We start from the raw sequence: 22,658 nt of genomic DNA, 5'->3' as shown, positions 1-22,658 counted from the left end.
TATCAATAAGACCTATGGTGGCACTTGTAATCGCCACTATAGAATCTATAGTTGCAGTTAAATTTGTCATTATAGATCATAGTGACACTATTAATAGCATAATATTGGCATTTTTGAAAGTCAAATTGTTCTTTTTTATAGGGAAAATATAAGGTAATATGGATATAGCCTCCAAACAGTATATATAACCATATAGATGTGTTTAGTATGATTTATTTATTATGTTAAAAGGTTTTATCATGTCTAATACATCATAAGATCTTATGTTGAAGGCTGTAAAATTCTACGGCTCATAATTCTTAAAAACAAGGGCGGTCTAGCAAGGTACAAAATATCATATTTCAGTCAACATATGTAAATAGTAAATAGAAAATGTCAAACATTATCCAAATGTTGGATTTTGTATTTTGAAGCTTGGATTTATGTGAATCAATTGTGTAGGTGGTACGGTACCGCCATAGAAGCATCTGTTTTAGTATTAAATAACACATTCGTTAGGGCCAACAACAACAACAACAACGCCTTCATCCCAAAACAATTGGGGTCGGAGATATGAACACATTCGTTAGGGCCAATAGCTAAAAATAATGGAAAAGGAAATGTGGAAATAATGACAGTTGTGTTCTCAAGAGTGACTGGTACAATTGCCACTACTTAACACATCTTTTTTGGAATTATAATTGCCAATGTAGAAAATTAGTGGCACTCATCATTGCACTATTTGTACTGTGTATGTACACGACCGAATACATTCACTAAGATCTGTAGTTGCACTTGTAATTGCCACTAAAATCTTCAGTGGCAAGTTTGGCCGCCACTAAAATTTTATTTTCTTATATTACATAACACATTATTTAATATCAAAGGATGACAATAAAAAAAGAAATGAGGAAACAATGTAGGCCCAATAGTATAGTGGCAGTTACAATTGCCACTGCTTAATCTATAGTGGCATATAATTGCCACTATAGCACATCCTTTTATTTTTTGGGTTTCCCATTGTGTTGCCACTAGAGAAAATTAGTGGCACTGCAAGTGTCACCATAAAATCTACACTGATTTATAGTGGCATTACAAGCTCATCTTTTTGGGGGGGCTCCATGACGAGTTTAGTGGCAATTTTATTTGTCGCAATAGATGCTATAATGGCAATTATTAATAGCATAGTATTGGCATTTTTGAAAATCTTTAAAGGCAATTTTGCTTGACACTAAAGACATATCTTCTTATCTAACACATTATTTAGTATCAACGATTAAAAGAAAAAAAATAAAAGATAAGGAAACAATGGCAATTGTGGGCCAAATAGTTTTGTGGCAGTTACAATTGCCATTACCAATGGGGGCTCCGCTTGTCTGGTGCGAGCAATTAGTGCACGTCACCTTGTGTTGGGACGTTACAGGTTCAAAACCCAATGGTATATGGTTGTATAACTGATAGGGATCTGCCTAACCTCAACTTTCTCTCTAGAAAAAAGTTACAATTGCCATTACTTGATTTATATTGGCATTTGTAATTGCCATTGTAACCTATCCTTTTTGGAGTTTCACAACTAGGGCTATGAATTGATATGGTTTGTATTATGTACTCGAAGTTCCAATGAAGTTTTATGCTGTCAGGACAACAACTATAAGTATGGCAGGCTGAGCCATCATGGCTAGGTCTCTTGTCTTGTGCACGGTTTCTCCAGGTAAATATAAAAAATATATATTATTCAGGTTGACCTCAGGGTGACTATGGGTTATGGTTTTTACTAGATATATCCAACTGGTTTTATACTTGACATGAGTGTTTTATATGCATTTTAGTGAAAAGAAGCTCTTAAAATTATATAGATTCATGGTTGGGGTTTCATTTTTCTTGACCCAACAAAATTCAAAGCCAATATAACTGTCTCAGAACGAGCCTTCGAAATGAGGCATGTGCAGTGCGGAGCTCTGCTGAGTGGAAAATGCATCGAGTGTAGCAGCGCGCAGTATGCGTTGTCTTGCTCGGTGATGCGCGGTGATAGTGCCACACGTGATAAGCAACGATATTGGCGTTAGTGCATATTTGGGTGGCGGTTCAAATATAGAGTGTTGGTTGGTTAAGCAGTGCCAGCGGATCAGAGGATGTTGCCTTTAGAGATTTTGTTAAGGACCTCTCGACTTGAAGATTCTCAAGCATAGCGGTTGGATGCACGGGGGTGCGTGTGGGTTAGGGCTAATTCTCTTAGGAATCACCTCAGGTGATTTCAACCGAGTATGGTGACTCGGAGCTACGCGAGTGAATGCTTAGGCACCGGCGAATGAGTCTGGGTGGTGCTCTTCGCTATGGTGTTCAATCATCAACTGGTCTTCGGACTAGGGGCCGCAAGGTCTTGTTACTTCAGTGGCGGGGTTTTACTATGCCGTGCGCATGGAGCTGCAAGACACTTCATGGAATGTAAGGCTAAGGCAAAGTTTGTACCTCTTTCTAAAGTGATAGCTGGTATGAGACGGCTATGCACTAAGCGACATAGACTACATAGAATGCGCATTTGAAGATGCGCTTGATCAACTTCCGCTAGGCAGCTGCGCACGAGGTGGTGCGCATGGCCAATGAAAATGATTCAGCACATGGAAAAATGTTATTGCGTGACCTTTGGCCGTTGGGCTATTCAGACTGGGCAGTCTAGCGTGTTGCGGGTTTACGAAGCATTCTATGCCCGTGACAGAGCGATAAGTAAGCTTGCGGCAGTAAGGAAGGATCATCGCGCCACACTGGCTTATTGAAAAAAGTAAACCTGTGACAAATTGACATCAGAGCAGAAAGATTTACGGAGACCTTGTTCTTCATTATGTGCAACACTGAAGAGGACAATGATGGTTTATCTTGGTTACGTAATTTTGCGCAGCTGAAGTGTGGTTGACCGAACACAGAAGCAAGATGTTGGCAAGATGGTATGGGACATCTTATCAATGATAAGCAGAAGTATAAGGTTGTTGTTCAGTTAGCTAAGGGAATGTAGATAAGCCAAATATTCCTGCCAGTTGTGCGTTAGGCTCACAGGTAAAGCATGGCGTTTGCCTTGTGCATGCAGAGAATGCATGTTGGATTCGGCTGGATGGATTTGCACCTTTGGGTATGAGAAACTCAATCAAACTTATAGATTCTCTCCCAAGATTGTGGGTTAGCGAAATGCCCATGTTGAGCATAAGGCTCGTTGCTTTGGTTCCTTGAGTCGATAGATCTTCAATAAATTGTGCGTGTAAAAAAATTGTTTGTGACTCATTGGTTCCTGCGAGAACATTTTGCTAACTCTGAGAGAGTTCAGCGTGCTGACTTCGAGAGTGGAGTGCAGCATTTAGGCAAAGTGCTCTTGTGAAAATTAGTGTCGAGGAAGATACTATGAAGGATCGCATTGGGGTGATACGCAAGAAGGCGTCCCCCACTTAAGGACTAGTTTAAACTAGTGAAAAACCACAAGTTGGTGCTCAAGGGAGTTGATATCCCTGCGGCACGCATTGATGGTCGTCTTTTTCTGAGAGGACCACAAAGAGCTTAGACACTTCCTTGTTGAGGTTGGAAGGCACCACAGCCATGAGCATCAAGACGACAAGTTTATCGTGTGGGCAAGGATGACCCGTTTGTGTTTGAGACTGCATTGGGGTCTCATTAGAAGAGAATGCCCATTGTTGATAAAGCAGAAAACCATTGTCTAAGTGATCGAAGATGCATTAAAGGTATGGGACTTGTTGTGTTAAAGGTTGTGGCGACAGTGGATGAAAACCAGAACAAGTTGAGTAGGGTGAAGAAAAGAGTAAACCAAAGATGAATCTAAAGAGAAATTGCAATATCAGTTAAGACTGTGTTTTTACTTGCACCGACATTGTCGATGACAACAATGGTTTGGGTGGGGGAGAATGTCCCGGACTGAGCCTTCGGAATGAGGCATGTGCAGTGCAGAGCTTTGCTGAGTGGAAAATGCATTGAGTGTAGCAGCGCGCAGTATGCATTGGCTTGATCGGTGACACGCGGTGATAGCGCCACACACGATAAGCAACGATATTGGCGTTAGTGCATCTTTGGGTGGCGGCTCAAACATAGAGCGTTGGTTGGTTAAGCAGTGCCAGCAGATCAGAGGATGTTGCCTTTGGAGATTTTGTTAAGGACCTCTCGGCTTGGAGATTTTCACGCGCAGCGGTTGGATGCACGGGGGTGTGTGTGGGTTAGGGTTAATTTCCTCAGGAATCACCTTAGGTGATTCCAACTGAGTATGGTGACTCAGGGCTAGGCGAGTGAATGCCTAATCACCGATGAATGAGTTTGGGTGGTGCTCTTCGCTATGATGTTCAATCATCAATTGGTCTTCAGACTGGGGGCCGCAAGGTCTTGTTCCTTTAGTGGTAGGGTTTTGCTATGTCATGCGCATGGAGCTACAAGACACTTCATGGCACGCAAGGCTAAGGCAAAGTTTGTGCCTCTTTCGAAAGTAATAGTTAGTATGAGACGGCTATGCACTAAGCGGCATGGACTACATGGAATGCACATTTGAAGATGCGCTTGATCAGCTTCCGCTAGGCAGCTGCGCACGAGGTGGTGCGCAAGGCCAATGAAAATGATTCAGCACATGGAAAAGTGTTGTTGTGCGACCTTTGGTCGTTGGGCTGTTCAGACTAGGCAGTCTGGTGCGTTGCGGATTTGTGAAGCATTCTATGCCTGTGACAGAGCGATAACTAGGCTTACAGCGATAAGGAAGGATCATCGCGCCGCACTGGCTTATTGGAAAAAGTAAGCCCGTGACCAGGGGCGTAGCTAGGATTCATGTGAGGCGGGGGGGGGGGGACAGGGGTACCAAAAAAAAATGGGTGTGATAGTCTGGGGTTCAGGGGCAGCGCCCCCAAAAGTTTTTTTTTTGAGATAATATGGACAAATCAAACTATTTGTTGCAGTCAGGTCTGGGCTAGGACTGGGCTACAAAAATGGATAAAAATCTATTTCATATGGAATCAGGTCTGGGCTAGGATTAGGCTTTAAAAAAAAAAAAAATTAATTGGGGCGGGAGGCAGGACTGGGCTACAACCCAGTTCTACCCCCCACCCCCCAGCTCCGCCCTTGCCCATGACAATAACAGACCTGTCATAATGACACTTGCAATTGGCACTATAAAAATTTACTAGCAATGCTATTGCCACGTGTGTGTGTATATATATATATATATATATATATATATATATATATATATATATATATATATATATATATATATATATATATAGGAGAGAGAGAAGTATTGTGCTAAATGAAACATGTTAAATGGGGTTTTCTATTCTTTGGTTTTTTTTTTTTTTGCAGTTCTGACCCGATAAAAGTGTTGGGCATGGTTGATTTACGAAGAATTCACATCTGGATCATGTGTTTTCGATGAAAAAAATGATATTTAGGGCCTCAAAAATTTATAAAGATTTTGGACCATTGATTTTTATATGTTTATAAAAACCCACACATGTATCGGAACAGAACACTTTGCTCTCTAAAAAATCAAGTACATAGATCACATTTGTACTGTTTGAATTAAAAAATAAAACAAAAAACTTAAAAAACTCATTTAGTACATTTCATTTTGCACGGACCCATTACTCACATATATATATATATATATATATATATAGAGAGAGAGAGAGAGAGAGAGAGAGAGAGATGAAAATTATTAATTAAACTCCACACTCTCTAGCTAAAACTCATAGGTGCTATTTTTATTTCATCAAATTGACCCCACAATTGCTCTCAACATAGTCCTCTTACTAGGGAATCCACTTTTGATGAAATAGCTCCGATGTAAAAACATGATTTCTCTCAATAATAAAATGTTCACACTTGAATTTTGAAGCATTTAAAAATTTTGCTTACACGTATATTTACTAAATAAGCCATATATATCATATCCATAGGCTTTGATTAAAAAATGATGATGGGATAGGTTGTTTCCTTTAGAGGGTGCGGTACAGCCGAGGATAGTCAGTGTTTCCCATTTATAAAAGACTCTTCTACATAGTGGTGTCAATGGGTCTAGTTAGGTTTAGGGTTAGGGTTAGGGTTAGGGTTTGGTAATAAATAAGAAGGTTCTATTAGAATAAGGGTTGGACCCAAAGGGTCCGATTAATATATAGAGCTGGGTATGATTTATGAAATTTCATAGCAGAACCGGGCCCCACACCCCTCTTTCAACTAAGATCCACAAATTTTCAATGTAAAAAAGATAAAAAAATTATTATTTTGTTGGGTATGGTTCGGTTCTGGTTTACGTAATCCTTATAGAATCCGGGTATGGTTTCTTTTATGCTGGGTCCGGTTGTACCTAGGGCCCAGTCCCAGTACCATAATCTCAAATCAGGCCTGGATCTGGTTCTACCTGGGTCCAAACCAAACCCGACCGATTGACACCCTACTCCTGTGTGTGCCATTTTGGACGAGTCTGATTTGGGTCGGCTAACTAATCGAATTCGGATCCATTTGGTCGAACTCAATCAGGCTGATCAAGATTCAAGCAAAATTTGGATTTGGATTCAGCATGCAGTCCTGCATCTGAATTAAAACATGAAACCAAATCAAATTTAATGGATAATCCGTATTAAATACATGGAAATAGAGATGTAAACGGATTCAGATCGGACTTGCTAAATACCAGATCCGACTAAACTAAACGGATGTTGCCTAAAAGGATTGGGAATCGGATGGTGAAAAGCTCATACCAAATTAGTTTGTTTACAGGTTATTCAGATTTGGATATCCATGAACTCCACATATCTGTCGGTTTTGATTGCAGAAAACCAAAACATATCCACATCCGATTATAATCAGATATGGTTTCTGTCTCAGTAAACAAAGTCGGCTTGGGGGATAAAATCCGATCCATTGACATCCCTACATGGAAAAAGAATTTGATTCACTTATAACCCGGATTCTGCATCATCTTCTCTATCCAACTCCGAATCACAATCCAAATCGAATCAGGAAATATAAGATCAGATCGGATTTAGTAATGCTTTGACCCGAACCGAATCCGTTGCGTATACATTACGCCTGAGAAGAACGGACCAGATACCGGGTCCATAAACCCGATACATCTACGATCCGCCGTGGCGAGGAAGCCATAGTTTTGGGGAGCCCCGTCTTTTCGGTACACGTGGCGATGTATCATTGGTCTCCATAACAAAGTCCGTCCTTCCCATTGGCTAGATTTGAAGGAATCCACGTCTACAAAGAGAGAGGCCGCGCCCCTTTCCCTGGACCAGAGCCAGTATATAAACCCGATCCACCGTACCCTTCCCATTCTCTCTGTCTCTCTGCAAATCGAAGGAAGCTAGAAGCTGAGAAAAATCCTAAATCTTGCAATCTCGCAATTATGTTATTTATTGATCGATCGATCCATCGATAGGTCGCTTGATCGCATTCCGTAAACCCTAAATCTACGTAGTGATCTTCTTTCTTCTTCAGTTTCCTTGTTAGCTTCTCTCCATTCGCTGCGGATTCTGTATCAGAATTGCGACTTCTCTCTTGGAGTTAAACAATGGGGGTTTTGAATCCCCTTGTCGCGTTATTCCTATTCGTTTTAGCGTTTACGTTTTCTTCGTTTGCGGGGTAAGAGTTTTGTTTGGTTGATTTTTTGTTTGGATTTCATTGGTTTTGGTTTTGCGATTTCGACTATTTTTCTAGGGCTAGGGTGTGATTGGAAGGGTTGAATTGTGCAGGAAGAGTTACTACGACGTGCTGCAAGTTCCTCGTGGCGCATCGGAGGAGCAAATTAAGCGTGCATACCGCAAACTTGCTTTGAAGTACCATCCCGACAAGAATCCGGGGAATGAAGAGGCTAACAAGAGATTCGCCGAGATTAGTAATGGTAGTTGTGGTTATTAGTTATTTTGGTTGGATTAGTTTGATGTGAGTGGGTCGGTGAAAATTGGGATCTGCTGATGGCTGATTGGTTTTTATCGTTGATGAGTTACCAGCATATGAGGTCCTAACGGATCGCGAGAAGAGGGAAATCTATGATAGGTATGGTGAGGAGGGCTTGAAACAAAGTGCAGCTGGCGGAGGAAGGGGTGCGTCGAACTTTCAAGACATATTTAGCCAGTAAGTCACACTTTTCTGAAAATGGAATACCCAGATGCATAATTTTTCTTCCATTCTAAATCTTGGTTGGATATCGTGAAAGTGATTGGTTGTTTTTGAGAATTATTTGCGACTATATTAGAGGAATATGCAAAATTAGCACCAATTTACTCTTAGCCAAACACTAGAAACATTCAACTCTTGTTTACCGTGTATCTTCCTGGAGGGACCAAAACAAGCACACTAAATCAGAAAGTAATAAAAACTATTTTGCTGCGTGCTTGGAAGAGTTTGGTTCTTGGGCCAAAAATCATTATCGATGGATAAATGAATTCTTTGTTGCTTAAAGTAACATATCACTGAAACAGGTTTGGTTTGAAAGCTTGGAAACGTTGCAGGTTGTGGTAGGAATCAATAGAGAAAACAGAAATTCCATTAAATTTCAATTAAGGAACCATCTGATTAGTTAACCCTCGCGCCAAAGAACATAAAGAAGTTTGATTAGGATGGAGATGTAGAATACTGATTCTGCTAGAACCATCCAATTATTTAACCCTTGCCCCAAAGAACGTAAAGAAGCTTGAGAATGGAGATTCTCCAAAGAACGATATGATTATTTTCAATTTGTTCTGCATCAGAAACTTAGGACTATACTATTTACTTCGCGCCATGGTGGTCTGGATTTAAGGATGAATATAAATAATAAGGGGATCTTGTTTTTTCAGTTGTATTCTGTCTTTTGTGAGTTTTTTGCATGCACTATTAGTGTTTTGTTTTGCTAAGGTAACTGCCGTACCTTATGTTATGTTTAGAGACTTGAGAGGAGTCAGAATGAATGACCAAATTGAACTAGGTCCTCCTCTTGTATCCTGTCGTGACTTCAGAATATTGGTTGCTAACTTGCTCCTCAGGATTCTTGCCTTGACTCGTATGGTCCATCATATTTAAACCTGAGTATGACCAGATTGTGTCCTGCCCCTATTGACCCAAATAGTCAGTTCATGAAACTTTCAACATTCTCCTGACAGACTTTCTGTGCTACTTCTTTTAGATTCTTTGGGGGTGGAATGACCGAGGAGGAAGAGAAGATTGTGAAAGGGGATGATGTGGTTGTTGAATTGCATGCAACCCTTGAAGATTTGTACATGGGAGGCACATTAAAGGTATGCTAGATCCTTTTAAAATCCTGGTATATAATTGATCCTTTAAGTTTCTAAATCTCTTACCACTGACATTACTTGCACTTCTAATCTTTTCAGGTTTGGAGAGAAAAGAATGTGTTGAAACCAGCCCCTGGTAAAAGGCAATGTAACTGTAGAAATGAGGTCTATCACAAACAAATTGGTCCTGGAATGTTCCAGCAGATCACAGAGCAGGTACATAATTTCCCTACTATGTTCTTTAGAAATGGCTAACATTAATTCTTTTGAAATAGCTATGAATGTCAGTGTCTGGTTGGCTAATCATATGTATTATAGCTAATTTTAGTTTTTAACTTTGAATTTTCAACCCTTCCTGATAAGCCAAAAGTAGCTGCCTTTCTCTTTGCCTCCAATTTCTTGCACTAGCTGTCTAATAGTTGGATTCAAAACAGGACTTGACCTTGTTTGCTTTAAGTCTTCTGTTAAAAACATTGTCTGGAAATCAGAAACATGAATTACTCACCAAAGCTAGTCAACTTTCCCAGCACCTGTGGATCTTTGTTGAGTCATATGTTTTCATGTATCAGACTTTTGAGATTCTGAATGTTGGCCTCTCTTAGAAGAATCCTAAATAATAATGAGAACTCAAAAATCTAGGACCTGTCCTAAGAGGGGGAAGATATCCTACTAAATTAATGGCTGATTTTCTGTTTTCTTCAGGGCAGCTAAGTGTATCATGTATTTGTAATAGGATTCAGCATGCTGCTGATTGGAAAGATTGTATATTAATACTGGCAGACACTTGCTGAGTAAATTTGTTTTGGTTGTTCGTGTTTCAGCATGTGTACACAGACACTTGGGATTTCATTTTGTTTACTTTTTAACTTTACATCTGCTTTGATCATGGCTTTAAGTTTGTAAAATAACACAGAGTGCCTTGATCAGAGATTGATAAATGTTTATCCCCTTAGGTTTGTGAACAGTGCCCGAATGTAAAATATGAGCGTGAAGGATATTTCATCACTGTTGATATTGAAAAGGGAATGCAAGATGGACAAGTAAGTTTTGTTGCTGGATGCTTTGGTAATTTGTTACTTCTGTTAGAAAGAAAAATTGTTTGGTTTCTCTCATGATAATATGTGATGATATGCAAAGTTATGTCATATGATTGAATATCCCCGATCTACTTGTACTATAGTGAAGGTCTTTGATTTCAAATCTATATATTTGGTTGCTGTATACTCTCTCTCTCTCTCTCTATATATATATATATATATATATATACACACACACAACAGCAGCAACACCAAAAACAAAGAAAACAAGCTTCTTTTAAGATTTGTCCTGCTTGTATTAGTTTTCCTGGATGCTTATATTTTTGTGGTCAACAATGTAAATCTTATAAAAAAAGGAGAGCCTTGAGTGTGAATAAGAGTGAGGCAGAAAGACAGAACTGGTCTGGAATATGTGTTATAAGTCCAAAAGAAAACGAAAAAAAAATTCAGGACTGTTCATACATCGACTTTACCCTTAGGAAAGAAAGGAAATACAAGAATACAATTGGTAAAATGTGAATGAAACCTATATAAGAGACATTGAAAATCATAAATAGGGCTGAGATAACAAATTTACTGAGGGATTAGAAAAAAATGTCAATGCATGCGTGAGTTATTCCCAAAGTAGGCTGTTAACCAACACCATTGGATGATTAGGCTGAGGCTAGTCTTTTTGGGCCATGTCGGGTTCTATTTTTTCTCAGATCTAGAATGGTGTGATCCAGGCATTAAACTTTGCAACTTATGGTACACACAGCATCTTGGGTAGATAAATCCAACTGGATAGATCCCTACATCATGTGCTTAAATGTTAGGCCCAAAATCGTCCTGTCCTGCTTATTGTTTTGGCCTCTTTACTATGATTTTGAGTGCAACTGTTCTCTGTGCTTGCAAGTCTTTTTAGACAATTCAGATTCTCAAAACTTTCTGTTTGCTTGCTAAATGATCTTCGTGCATCCAAACTTATTTTGGGACATGGTCGGTGTGGATGGCATTGATATTTGGAAGGATGATATGTTGTCATTAAAGGTGGTAAAAAAAGTTTACATGGTGGAATAAAGAGATTGAACTTGGAAATATTGAGGACAGGACGAGGAGAATAGCAAACTCAGTTACATCTATGTGATAGAAAGTAGTTAAGGTAGGGAGGCATCATTCTTATCAGTGTAATGGTTTCCTGTCACTGCCTAAGAAACAATACAATACTGACCTTTCATTGTCAGAAAACCATGTTAAAATGCATGAAGCTCACAAAACCTAAGCTAGATAGTTTGTTCTTATTTCATGATAGGTCATGAGACAAACAGAAAGTCTTTCTTATCTTGACATTCTTAAGGTACATGAAGAGTGCATCAAATAAGTTATAAAGTTGCCATTTTTTAACATAATATTCATTTTCACCTTTCTTAAGTTTGCTTATTGTGTATCAACCACCTATGTTAAAGCTATTGTCTTAGTTGGTTGCCTTTCTCCTTATTGATTCTGTATTCCTCATTCTAGACATTTAATCATCTCTGTTGAATGTGATAGTTGGATTGGTGAAGTTGCACTACCTTAGCTGATGGGTCTCAGATTTGGGCACCATTGGGTGTTATTAAGGGGGGAAAACAAAAGAAAAGAAATCTTATACAACTTTCTGTCCTTAATTTCTCTAAATTAAGGTTTTGCTGAAATTTCTGGTTTTGCGACTGCAAACTTGTCCTATCTTGGTTTCTGTTACCATATCGAGCTACTAATGATTGGGTGCACTTGGTTTCTTGCAGGAGATTGTCTTTTACGAGGATGGTGAGCCTATAATAGATGGTGAAGTTGGTGACCTTAAGGTCAGTTTTTTTTACTTATCTGCCTGCTGGTATATGACTGTGCTTCACTGATTGCATGACAATTTTCTCTTGTTTGTGTCTACAGTTTAGGATTCAAACTTCACCACATGATCGTTTCAGAAGGGAAGGCAATGACCTGCATATGACTGTCACTATCACCCTGGTAAGTTCATTTTTCTGTTGGCCTCCTTTGTTCTTATTCCCTCCCTTGCTACAGCAGCTATAGTCACAATGTAAAAAAGGATTGAAGTCAGGAAGCATTTAATAAAGGGTGCTAACTCAATTGATTTGGTGCGAATAGCTAAAAAGCCTAAAACATGCCAACTCATGTACTTGTACCTGCATTATTGAAGTAAAAATGAACCAAGAAGATCCACCTTTTGTCAAGTTTGGTCTAATTGTTGGTAAACCAGTCATGCCATGGCTATTGCCACTGCGTGGTATTATAATTAGGTGTCAAGAATTACTTGAAACTGGAAGAACTTGAAAAATGCGAGCAGCCTTGTTAATGAGAAACATTAAATGCAGTTAACTACTTAACTCTTCAAGGGACTCACTTTCCAAATGTCAAGGTTAGTGTTAGTGATTGAATATTTGAAACCATTTCTTGCAGCATCAGGCTTCTGTTTTCACACACACATACAGACATGGAAACACAAGTACAAATGCACATTTAGTGGTTTACCACCTCTGTTTTTTTTGACACATAGCTTTTAAGCTACAAATGTATCTACGAAATTTGTGCTTGTTCCTCCTTATTATAGAGTGTAGACCTTCCAATTGGAAGAACTTCTGTATACTTTTATCTTTGTTTTTTTTATATATTTTTTCTGTGTGCATCCCAGACTTTAAGGGCTGGTTTTCATGAAATATGTAATTCCTTTGACAATGGTTGTCTTATTTTAAGATTAACCAAGTCACAACACATTCTTAAGGTTTTGCTGGTATCCTGCTCGTACATGAAAAGAACTTTTCTTTAAACCATAGGCTTGTGAAAATTTAAACCCACCTTGGTGAGTTTTAAATCGACGAACTCAGTCCCAATAAATAATATAGACAATGGTTCTCTATATTAAGCTTGAAGAATGTTATAGTAGAGTGTAAGAAAATGATCCTTTTTAAACGAGCTCAGTCCCAATAAATAATATAGACAATGGTTCTCTATATTAAGCTTGAAGAATGTGATAGTAGTAGAGTGTAAAGAAAGAATCCTTTAATCTAATTTCTATTTTGCTAGAATGAACTTGTATTTGGAACTCTCATTGTGATGGAACCAACACTTGAAATGTGTTCTTTGATCAGGCTTGGTGAGGTTGTCCACTGCAATGAAAATGGCGGAAGCACCAATAAAGCAAACCACTCTTTTAGAAGAGTGATGCCAAGAGCCAAGAACACAAACACTAAAAGTGTATACAAAACCCACTAAAGGGAAAAATAACTAAAAGTCATAAGTTGAATATTATTGAAGAAAGAAAGAAGAGGGTGAAAAACTCATTACAATGCAAGAGGAAGAGTCCTCTTTTTATAGAGGAGAAAAAGTAGAGGAAGGGACCACATAGGGGCTCCCTTCTAGTCGTTGGGAGCCCCAACGGTCGTATTTATGACCGTCGGGGCCCCAACGACTAGAAGGTGGGTCCCCTAGTGGTCCTCTTACAATAAAAAGAAAAAGAAAAAGGAAAAGTAAAAAGAAAAGAAAAAGAGAAACAAAAAGAAAAAAGAAAAAGTAAAAAAATACATGGGAATTGCACAAATAACCCTTTCGGATATTTGAATTATAAATATATATATACTTATATATATGCATGTATATATACTTATATATATACGCATGCATATATATAAGTATATGTATATATATATATATTTATATATGCATATTTTAGCATGCCTCCTCAAACTTTACGGGGAGAAGACCGAAAGTTTGCAAAGGAGAAACAAAAAACGCGGAGTTGGAAGCGCTTTGGTGAAGAAATCCGCCAACTGATATTCTGAAGTGACATATGGTAGTGTGATTGTTCATTTGAGAAATTCATCTCGAATATAGTGACAATCCATTTCAATATGCTTGGTGCGCTCGTGAAATGTATGGTTGCTTGCAATGTAAATTGCGTTCTTGTTATCACAACACATCTTGGTAGAGGAAGAAATGAGGACGCCCATGTCACAGTGGAGACTTCTAAGCCACATAATTTTCATAGTTGTCATTGCCATGGCCCGATATTCGGCTTCAGTGGATGATAGAGAGACTTTTTGCTGCTTCTTACATCTCCACGAAATAAGGATTCACCTAGGAAAATGCAAAAACCAGTAGTTGAGATACGATCGTTGGGATTTCCTCCCCAATCTGCATCAGTAAAAGCAGTTAATTCAAGAGATGAAGAAGAGGATAAGAAAAACCCTTTGGAAATGGTATTCTTGATGTATCACACAACTCGCATCACGACCGCCATGTGAACTGTAGTAGGAGCATGCTGAAATTGACTTGCAATGTGAATCGCATGAGCAATATCTGAACGGGTGATGGATAAGTAAGGGATCCAATCAATTGCCGATAGGGAGTGGGATCCTCAAGTAGAACGCCATCCTCAAGTCTCAACTTTGCATTAATAACTTCAGGAGTTTTCACTTTCTTTTCATCAGATACTCCTGACTTGGTACAGATATCTGCTGCTAATTTCATTTAAGATAGAATATATCCTCGCATAGAGTATGCCACTTCAATACCTAAAAATTATCTAAAAAATCCAAGGTCAGACATATCAAAAGTTTTCTATAACATGACCTTAACTTCATTTACTCCCTTTTTGTCACTTTCGGTGATGATCATATCATCAACATACAGAAGTAGAATAACAATGGAGTCACCTGTTTTCTTAATAAAAAAAAGTGCCAGTATAACAAGAAATAAATCCCAAATTGATTAGTACATTGCTAAACTTGTCATACCAAGCTTTAGGAGCTTGCTTAAGACCATATAAGGCCTTCTTCAATTTCAAAATTTTACCATTTAAATTTATGTCAGGAGGTGGTTCTATATAAACTTCTTCACTCAGATTTCTATTTAAAAAGGCGTTTTTAACGTCAAGTTGAAAAATTGGCCATTTTTTAATAGAGGCTATTGCAATAAGAGCTCGAACACTAGTCATTCGAGCAACTGGGGCAAAAGTTTCGTTATAATCCACCCCATATTCTTGGGCATATCCTTTGGCTACTAACCTAGCTATCACTCTTAGATTTTACTTTGAAAACCCATCTACATCCAATGGGTTTCTTGCCATTAGGATGATCAATAATTTCCCAAGTTTGTGCCTTTTTAAGTGCATTAAGTTCAAGTTTCATTGCTTCATTCCAATAAGCATATTGTTTAGCATCATTATAATGAGATGGTTCATGGAATGAGTGAAGGGCTAGCAAACATGCTTGAAAATTTGGAGAAAAAGAATCATAAGATACAAATCTATTTGGTATTTTAGAAATACGATTTGATCTTCTTTGAGAGGATTCTTCAATTGACTCGTTTTGAGAGAATTTTTCAAGGGCACAAGGAGGATTACTTTCATTCCTTCTAGAGTAAACTTGTGTTTGACTTTGTATATTTTCTTTTAAATTTTCATGTTGGTCACGTTGCCCATCATTTGGAGGTTCAAAATGATCCTCTATGAGAGTTTCACTAGATTCAACATGATCATTTATAACCTTTTCTTGAGGTAACAAGTCAAATAAAAAGGAGTAATCAATATTTTTATTTAGTTTATGCGAAAAACCATTTTCTTCTTCTAAGAACGTGACATCTTTTGAGATATAAAGTTTGTTTTTGAATAAGTCAAAACATCGATAGCCTTTTTGTTTTTCGCCATATCCTAAGAAAATACATTCAATTGCCCTTGAAGAAAGTTTATCATTTTTGTGAGTTAGAACAAAGCATTTACACCCGAAAATTCTTAGTCTTTTATAATCGGGAGGCATATTGTAAAGTTTTTCAAATGTAGAAAGATTTTTCAAAGAAGATGAAGGGGTTCTATTGATAAGATATGTTGAGGTTAGAACTGCTTCAGCCCAAAAGGATTTTGGAATGTTCTTTGAAATTAATAAAGTTCTTGTGGTTTCTATTATGTGTATGCTTTCTTTCCGCAAGACCATTTTGTTGTGGAGTGTTTGGACAAGAACGTTGATGACAAATACCATTTTCTTTCAAGTATATTTGAAATTCATTGGACATATATTCGCCTCCCGAATCGGATCTAAGAATGGATAGGTTTCCTAAAAATTGATTTTTAACCATTGCATGAAAATATTTAAAAAAAGGAGAAAACTTCGGATTTGTGACTTAAGAAGTAAATCCATGTAAATCGAGTGAAATCATCAATAAAGACCACATAGTATGAAAAGCCTCCTTTAGATAAAATAGGGGAAGGTCCCCATACATCGGAATGAACAAGTTCAAAAGGCCGAGTGGTGACATAATTTTTTTGAGGAAATGGAATAGCTTTAGATTTCCCAAAAATGCAATCTTTACAAGTCATGTGTTTGACTTTACAAGTATTGTTCAAAAAAAGGAAAAAGAGACATCTTTACAAAATTTGGATGACCAAGTCTCTCATGCCAAACTCCAATACTTTTATCCTTTATAAGATTACAAAATGACTTCGATCGAAGAGTCAAAAAGTCCATAAAATAAAGATCACCCTTTCTATGGCCTTGCTCAATCAACTTCCCTGACTGGAGATCCTGCACGGTGCAATCTTTAGGTGAGAAAAAAACTTGACATCCATGATCGGTGATTTGGGAAACGGAAAAAAGATTTAGATTAATTTTTGGAATGACTCTTACTTTAGGAACGAAAAAGTTTTGAGAAGTTTTAAAATCAAGTGTTCCAATACTTTCAATTTTTAAAGATGTCCCATCGGCCATTGAAACATAAGAAGATATGGGTTCGAAAAAAACATTAGAAAGAGAGTTTTTATGAGATGTCATATGAAAAGAAGCACTGGAGTCTAGTATCCACATACCTGGAGGTGGCGAAGAATAGGCGACGGCGGCTCCTAATGTTGAAGATGAAGAAGTCTTGAGAAGATGTTGGAGAACTTCGGAGATATGGTTAAGAGCTTTTTTGATATCTCCTTCTTTGACACTTTTTTCTTCCTTCTTTGGAGAATTTTCTCCAACCGCGGCCACTTTTCCTTTAAGCTTTGGGCAAACCGGCTTGATATGTCCCAGTTCATTACAATAGTGACAAATCACTCCCTTTCTATATCCATTATTTTTGTTAAAGTGGGGAGGTCTATATGCTTTTACATTTGAGTCTGGCCTAGTAACGGCCAAAATTTCATCACTCTTAATACTTATGCCAAAACGAGTTTCTTCTTGGCATACTTCGGCAAGAGCGTCTTCAATGGGTAAGGCTTTACTTCTATGGAGAAGGGATGCCCTAACTTGTTCAAATTCCGACCGAAGACTATAGAGGAATTGGAAGAAATGCTCATTTTCAATTTGTTCTCTTCTTAACTCAATATCTTCTGGAGCCACCCATTTGGGCTCAAGAATAACAAGCTCATCCCAAAGAGGGGTTAAAGAACTAAAGTAATCACAGACACTCATATCCGCTTGTCTAGTAGAACGAATTTTTTTTTGACAAAAAAATAGTTTAGCTAGATCCTTTTGGGTATAGATACCTTTAAGAAAGAACCATGCCTCATTGGCTCTTCTAAACTTAGCAATGTTGGCACAATTTTTGAGGTCAACATTGTTCATAAACCATGCCAAGATTTTTGCATGGGTTACTTTTCCAATCCTCAACTTTGGATTGACGGTCATTAATAGCTTTGATGCGCTCATCGCAATCTAAAGCTTTTTCAATCCCACTTTCAATTTTAGTGAGAACAAGAGAGGGTTTGGGAGTAGTTCCCATAACAAAACCCAAAAGTTTCTTACCTCTTAGATGATTTTCCATAGCGGAGGCCCACATAAGGTAATTGGATCCATTGAGCTTAAAAGAGAGCTCTACTTTAGATTCGTGCTCCATAGGTACCGAATAACCTTCCTTTCTTCAAAAGCTTGAGAGGCACACGTCCCAAGACACCAAAAAGAAGAGAAGCCCGATCACCAACCTCGCTTTGATACCATGTAATGAAAAGGGCGGATGCACCAATAAAGCAAACCACTCTTTTAGAAGAGTGATGCCAAGAGCCAAGAACACAAACACTAAAAGTGTATACAAAACCCACTAAAGGGAAAAATGACTAAAAGTCATAAGTTGAATATTATTGAAGAAAGAAAGAAGAGGGTGAAAAAACCCATTACAATGCAAGAGGAAGGGTCCTCTTTTTATAGAGGAGAAAAAGTAGAGGAAGGGACCACATAGGGGCTCCCTTCTAGTCGTTGGGAGCCCCAACGGTCATAGGGGCCCCAACGACTAGAAGGTGGGGCCCCTAGTGGTCCTCTTACAATAAAAAGAAAAAGAAAATGGAAAAGTAAAAAGAAAAGAAAAAGAGAAACAAAAAGAAAAAAGAAAAAGTAAGAAGTAAAAAAATACATGGGAATTACACAAATACTCCTTTCGGGTATTTGAATTATAAATATACTTATATATATACGCATGTATATATATAAGTATATGTATATATATATTTATATATACATATTTTAACAGTCCACGTGGTTTCTCTTTAATGACTTGAAACAGTTAAGTATGAATTATTTGTTTCTTACAATAAATATAGCAGTTTCTTTATGTTTGATGAGTTGTACTACACTGTTTGATGATATTTTATTCACAATTTGTTCATTTTCTCTTTGCTCTCCCGAGTATTTGCTGCACTTCATGCATTGATTGTTTTTCCTTAAACATCCTTGAAAAAAATCGAGTTTCTTTTGGTTATCTGAAGCTCTGGTCAACACCATACTTGCATCACTGGTTTATGGCAACCATTTGCAATATGCATGGCATGGACCAAAGGGAAATTTACTTATAATGCCCTAACTTATTACATAGAGATAAATAGCCCCCTCTGGCATACTTACGGACAAGTATCCCCTAAAGTTTTCCATCGTTTTGCATATGCCCCTTTGGGCATCCCCATTATACTAGGCCCATGTGAAATGTAAGTTGGGCATTGTTAGGAGGACAAACAGCCATTATACTAAAACATAACAATGGCCATTGAAACAGTTGTGACCTCTAAGGAATGTACAAAATTAATAGACCGTATGAAGCAACCAGCTACATGTCCATCAAGGCCATTGAAACAGTTGTGACAGCTGAGGAATGTACAAAATTAATAGACCGTATGAAGCAACCAACTACACGTCCATCAAGTACTGATTCAAATCTTACATCTCAGATTGGCTTTGGATGGTAGGGCAATAAGCTTCAGCTTGTTAACAGCAATAATGGGTTAATTGTTTAACAAACATTCTCATCCGTTTCCTCCAACTATGCTATAACCCAAACATAAAAATAAAAGTTATGCACATGGCAGACATCACTGGTCTCCTGCACTTTCATCTCTTTTGATGTAAACAAAACAAAAAGGTCACCGCGTTGTGAATAGAGGATCATGAAAGCAAGAAACTACACAAATAATGAAATGACATCCAGCTTCTCACTTGTTTATCCAGGGAAATTGCTAAACTCTCTCCCTTGTTGCATTTAGACAAATAAACACCTAGTATCAATAAGGGACAAACGGCCCTTATCTTTTCAAAAACATATTTCAAATGTCCCACTAGATTAAATCCTGTTAATTACATGGATCAAACCCCTTAAACTAGGATAAAAAATTAACGCATTCGGCCCTTCAAATTTTAAACAATTACATGCTACAGTTCCAATGACTGTTTATCTCTGTATATCTTTTTGGGGTTTATTCTACAATGCTGGTGAATGCCTCATAGAAGCGTGTTTCATGCATGCCTAAATAATATTATAATCTATATACAAATGGCTCTAACGTAGCTTATGGAACCGTTCAGCTTGCTAAATGCATTTACTTTTTTTCTTAAAAAAAGAAGTTAATAACTAGACTTGTATGTGTAATAGAAATAAAAGTTATAATAGAAACAAAAGACGGATAAAATGCATACAAAATAAACAAACTGATGATTTGCTCTTTTGTTGTCATTCCTTACGGAATTTTTGAATGTATTCATCATCTAGTGCTCACTTCAAGGTATATCATTGATCTGCTCTATTGAATAAGCAGTATAGTTGAATAGGATTTCGTGGTGTGTGAGGCATGCAGTTAGTTTTGTTACTTCGTATATTAGCCACTTGAACTATACAATTACAAACTGTTGCTTTTAGTCTCATCTTGCTAAATGCATTTACTTTTTTTCTTAAAAAAAGAAGTTAATAACTAGACTTGTATATGTAATAGAAATAAAAGTTATAATAGAAACAAAAGACGGATAAAATGCATACAAAATAAACAAACTGATGATTTGCTCTTTTGTTGTCATTCCTTACGGAATTTTTGAATGTATTCATCATCTAGTGCTCACTTCAAGGTATATCATTGATCTGCTCTATTGAATAAGCAGTATAGTTGAATAGGATTTTGTGGTGTGTGAGGCATGCAGTTAGTTTTGTTACTTCGTATATTAGCCACTTGAACTATACAATTACAAACTGTTGCTTTTAGTCTCATCCACCTTTAAAATTGCATATAATACATTGGATAATTCTCACACGATGTTTTGTACTTGTTCATTTGCTTCTTGCATATTCTTCTGCTAGTTTCATGGTACTCTGGTTTGTTTTGTTCTCTGACTTGGGTTCTTGGTTCTTGGCATGTTGTTCAGCTCCAAGCTCTTGTTGGCTTCGAGAAGACCATCAAACACTTGGATGGACACCCGGTGGAAATTGGAACAAAGGTGAGCAAATCTCTAGTTACAGTTGTTATTTAGCATGCTCTGCTATTTTAGTCCTTGCTTTCATTCAAATTTCAAACCATGGGCTTGAATGCTTTAAGCTGACTCACCTATCCGTGTGTGCAGAGCCCTTCTGGGCCTCTTGGAAAACGTCTTCCTGACTTGGAACTCAATTAATTTTATTTACAAAGTTTTTGTGGAAAATATTTCAGGGAATAACCAGACCGAAAGAGGTCAGGAGGTTCAAAGGGGAAGGCATGCCTTTGCATATGAGCTCAAAGAAAGGAGATTTGTATGTAAGCTATGAGGTTCTTTTCCCAACTTCACTTACGGAGGACCAGAAGGCAAAGATTAAGGCAATTCTTTCCTAGACATAGAGTCCTGAATTACTCCCACACTGTACCATGCCTGAGGATGTAGGAAAGTGCATCCATTTGGTTTCACAAATACCAATTTTGTTGAAGGGGTGAGATTGCTTTAATAACTGTATAGTCCCTTCCAGTTGTGGCCTTCCTGGTTTTGCTGATTAGAAAACAAAGAGAAGTACAAAATTCCATTGTGCAAATTTGAGATGCCTAATTCTTCCTTTGTTAGCACAGCTTTCCTTGTTGATGCATGGGGTTCATGCAAAATTCTAATTTGATGATAGAACTTGTTGACACCCACATGATACTATAATTATTTGGTTATTCCATGTATACTGATCTGCTTCTTAGGTTTATGTAATTGCCTTTCACTTGTGAAACTGGTTGCTTGTTTATCTCTTCATTACTCTTCACATCCATGTTGCTGTTTTGGCACCATGACCACTTGGAGGAGAAACAATTATTTCCCTCCTGGATTGTTTGGTTGGAATTGAGAAGAATTGGCAGATTCATTAAAGGCGAAACAAGAACCATGCTCTCAGAATTATTGCTATTTCATTCCATTCCATTCAACAATTCACTAAAAATAGTTAAAACTGGATCTATCAATCAAATCTCATACAGATCATTAGTGTTGAATCTGGTTTGGTGGTGTGGTGCCTGCCTTGATCTAGGCTTCACAGAATAAACTGCCTCACTGGCAGGTTAAGACTGATCTTAGCGCTTTTTAGCTTCTCTATGCTTGCCTTCCAAATAAAGCTTCAACCTTAAATGACAAGTTTGGCTTCGGGATGGCAGTGGACCGGGGGGAATGAGGCCCTGCCCTGCCTCGCCCCGTTTGGACCAGGGATGGAGGTGGGGATGCACTTATGCTTTCTCCTGCCCTGCCCCCGATCCCCGCATTGCCTTGCCCCGCCTCGTCCTTGATCCTTCTTTAGGGATGGCAGTAGGTCGACGGGAAATAGAGCCTCGCCCTGTTTGGACCAGGGATGGAGGACATGAAACGGAGATGGAGGTTAAAATCAAAACCTATGTGGGGATGGAAGGCAGGAGTTTGAGACAGGGCGGGGGTGGAGACGGCGGCGGAGACCTTGTCCCTCACCCCAATCCACTGCCATCCCTAGTTTGGCTTCGCATGAAACATTCCTCAATCATGAACTGCTTAGTCTGTATAGTAAGCATAGCCAGATAGTGTCTAATTTTTGTTTCTGTTTATCTAACATCTTGTTAATTAGTAAAATAATTTAAACAAACTAAAATATTAAAACCATAGAAAAAGATGCAAAAATTAAATGTGGAGATCTTCTATAGCAATATGCCATTTGGCATTGC

At 38.0% G+C, this 22,658-nt stretch overlaps 1 protein-coding gene across 1 annotated transcript; it reads left to right on the top strand.

Moving 5' to 3' along the window:
• Positions 1-7,292: 7,292 nt before the first annotated feature.
• Positions 7,293-21,678, top strand: LOC149839225 (dnaJ protein ERDJ3B-like). Its single transcript, XM_090002388.1, has 10 exons — positions 7,293-7,602; positions 7,713-7,861; positions 7,971-8,094; positions 9,125-9,236; positions 9,333-9,449; positions 10,187-10,273; positions 12,034-12,093; positions 12,179-12,256; positions 20,893-20,964; positions 21,174-21,678. The coding sequence occupies exons 1-10, from the start codon at positions 7,532-7,534 to the stop codon at positions 21,330-21,332; spliced, it is 1,029 nt and encodes a 342-aa protein (XP_089858514.1). The 5' UTR covers positions 7,293-7,531; the 3' UTR covers positions 21,333-21,678.
• The last annotated feature ends 980 nt before the right edge of the window (positions 21,679-22,658 follow it).

Source organism: Nuphar pumila, chromosome 4, assembly GCF_984573655.1.
Source record: "Nuphar pumila chromosome 4, dmNupPumi1.hap1.1, whole genome shotgun sequence".
In the NCBI taxonomy this organism is placed as follows: Eukaryota; Viridiplantae; Streptophyta; class Magnoliopsida; order Nymphaeales; family Nymphaeaceae; genus Nuphar; species Nuphar pumila.
The sequence above is the reverse complement of the archived record's forward strand: the minus strand, read 5'-3'. Positions and strand labels throughout refer to the sequence as shown.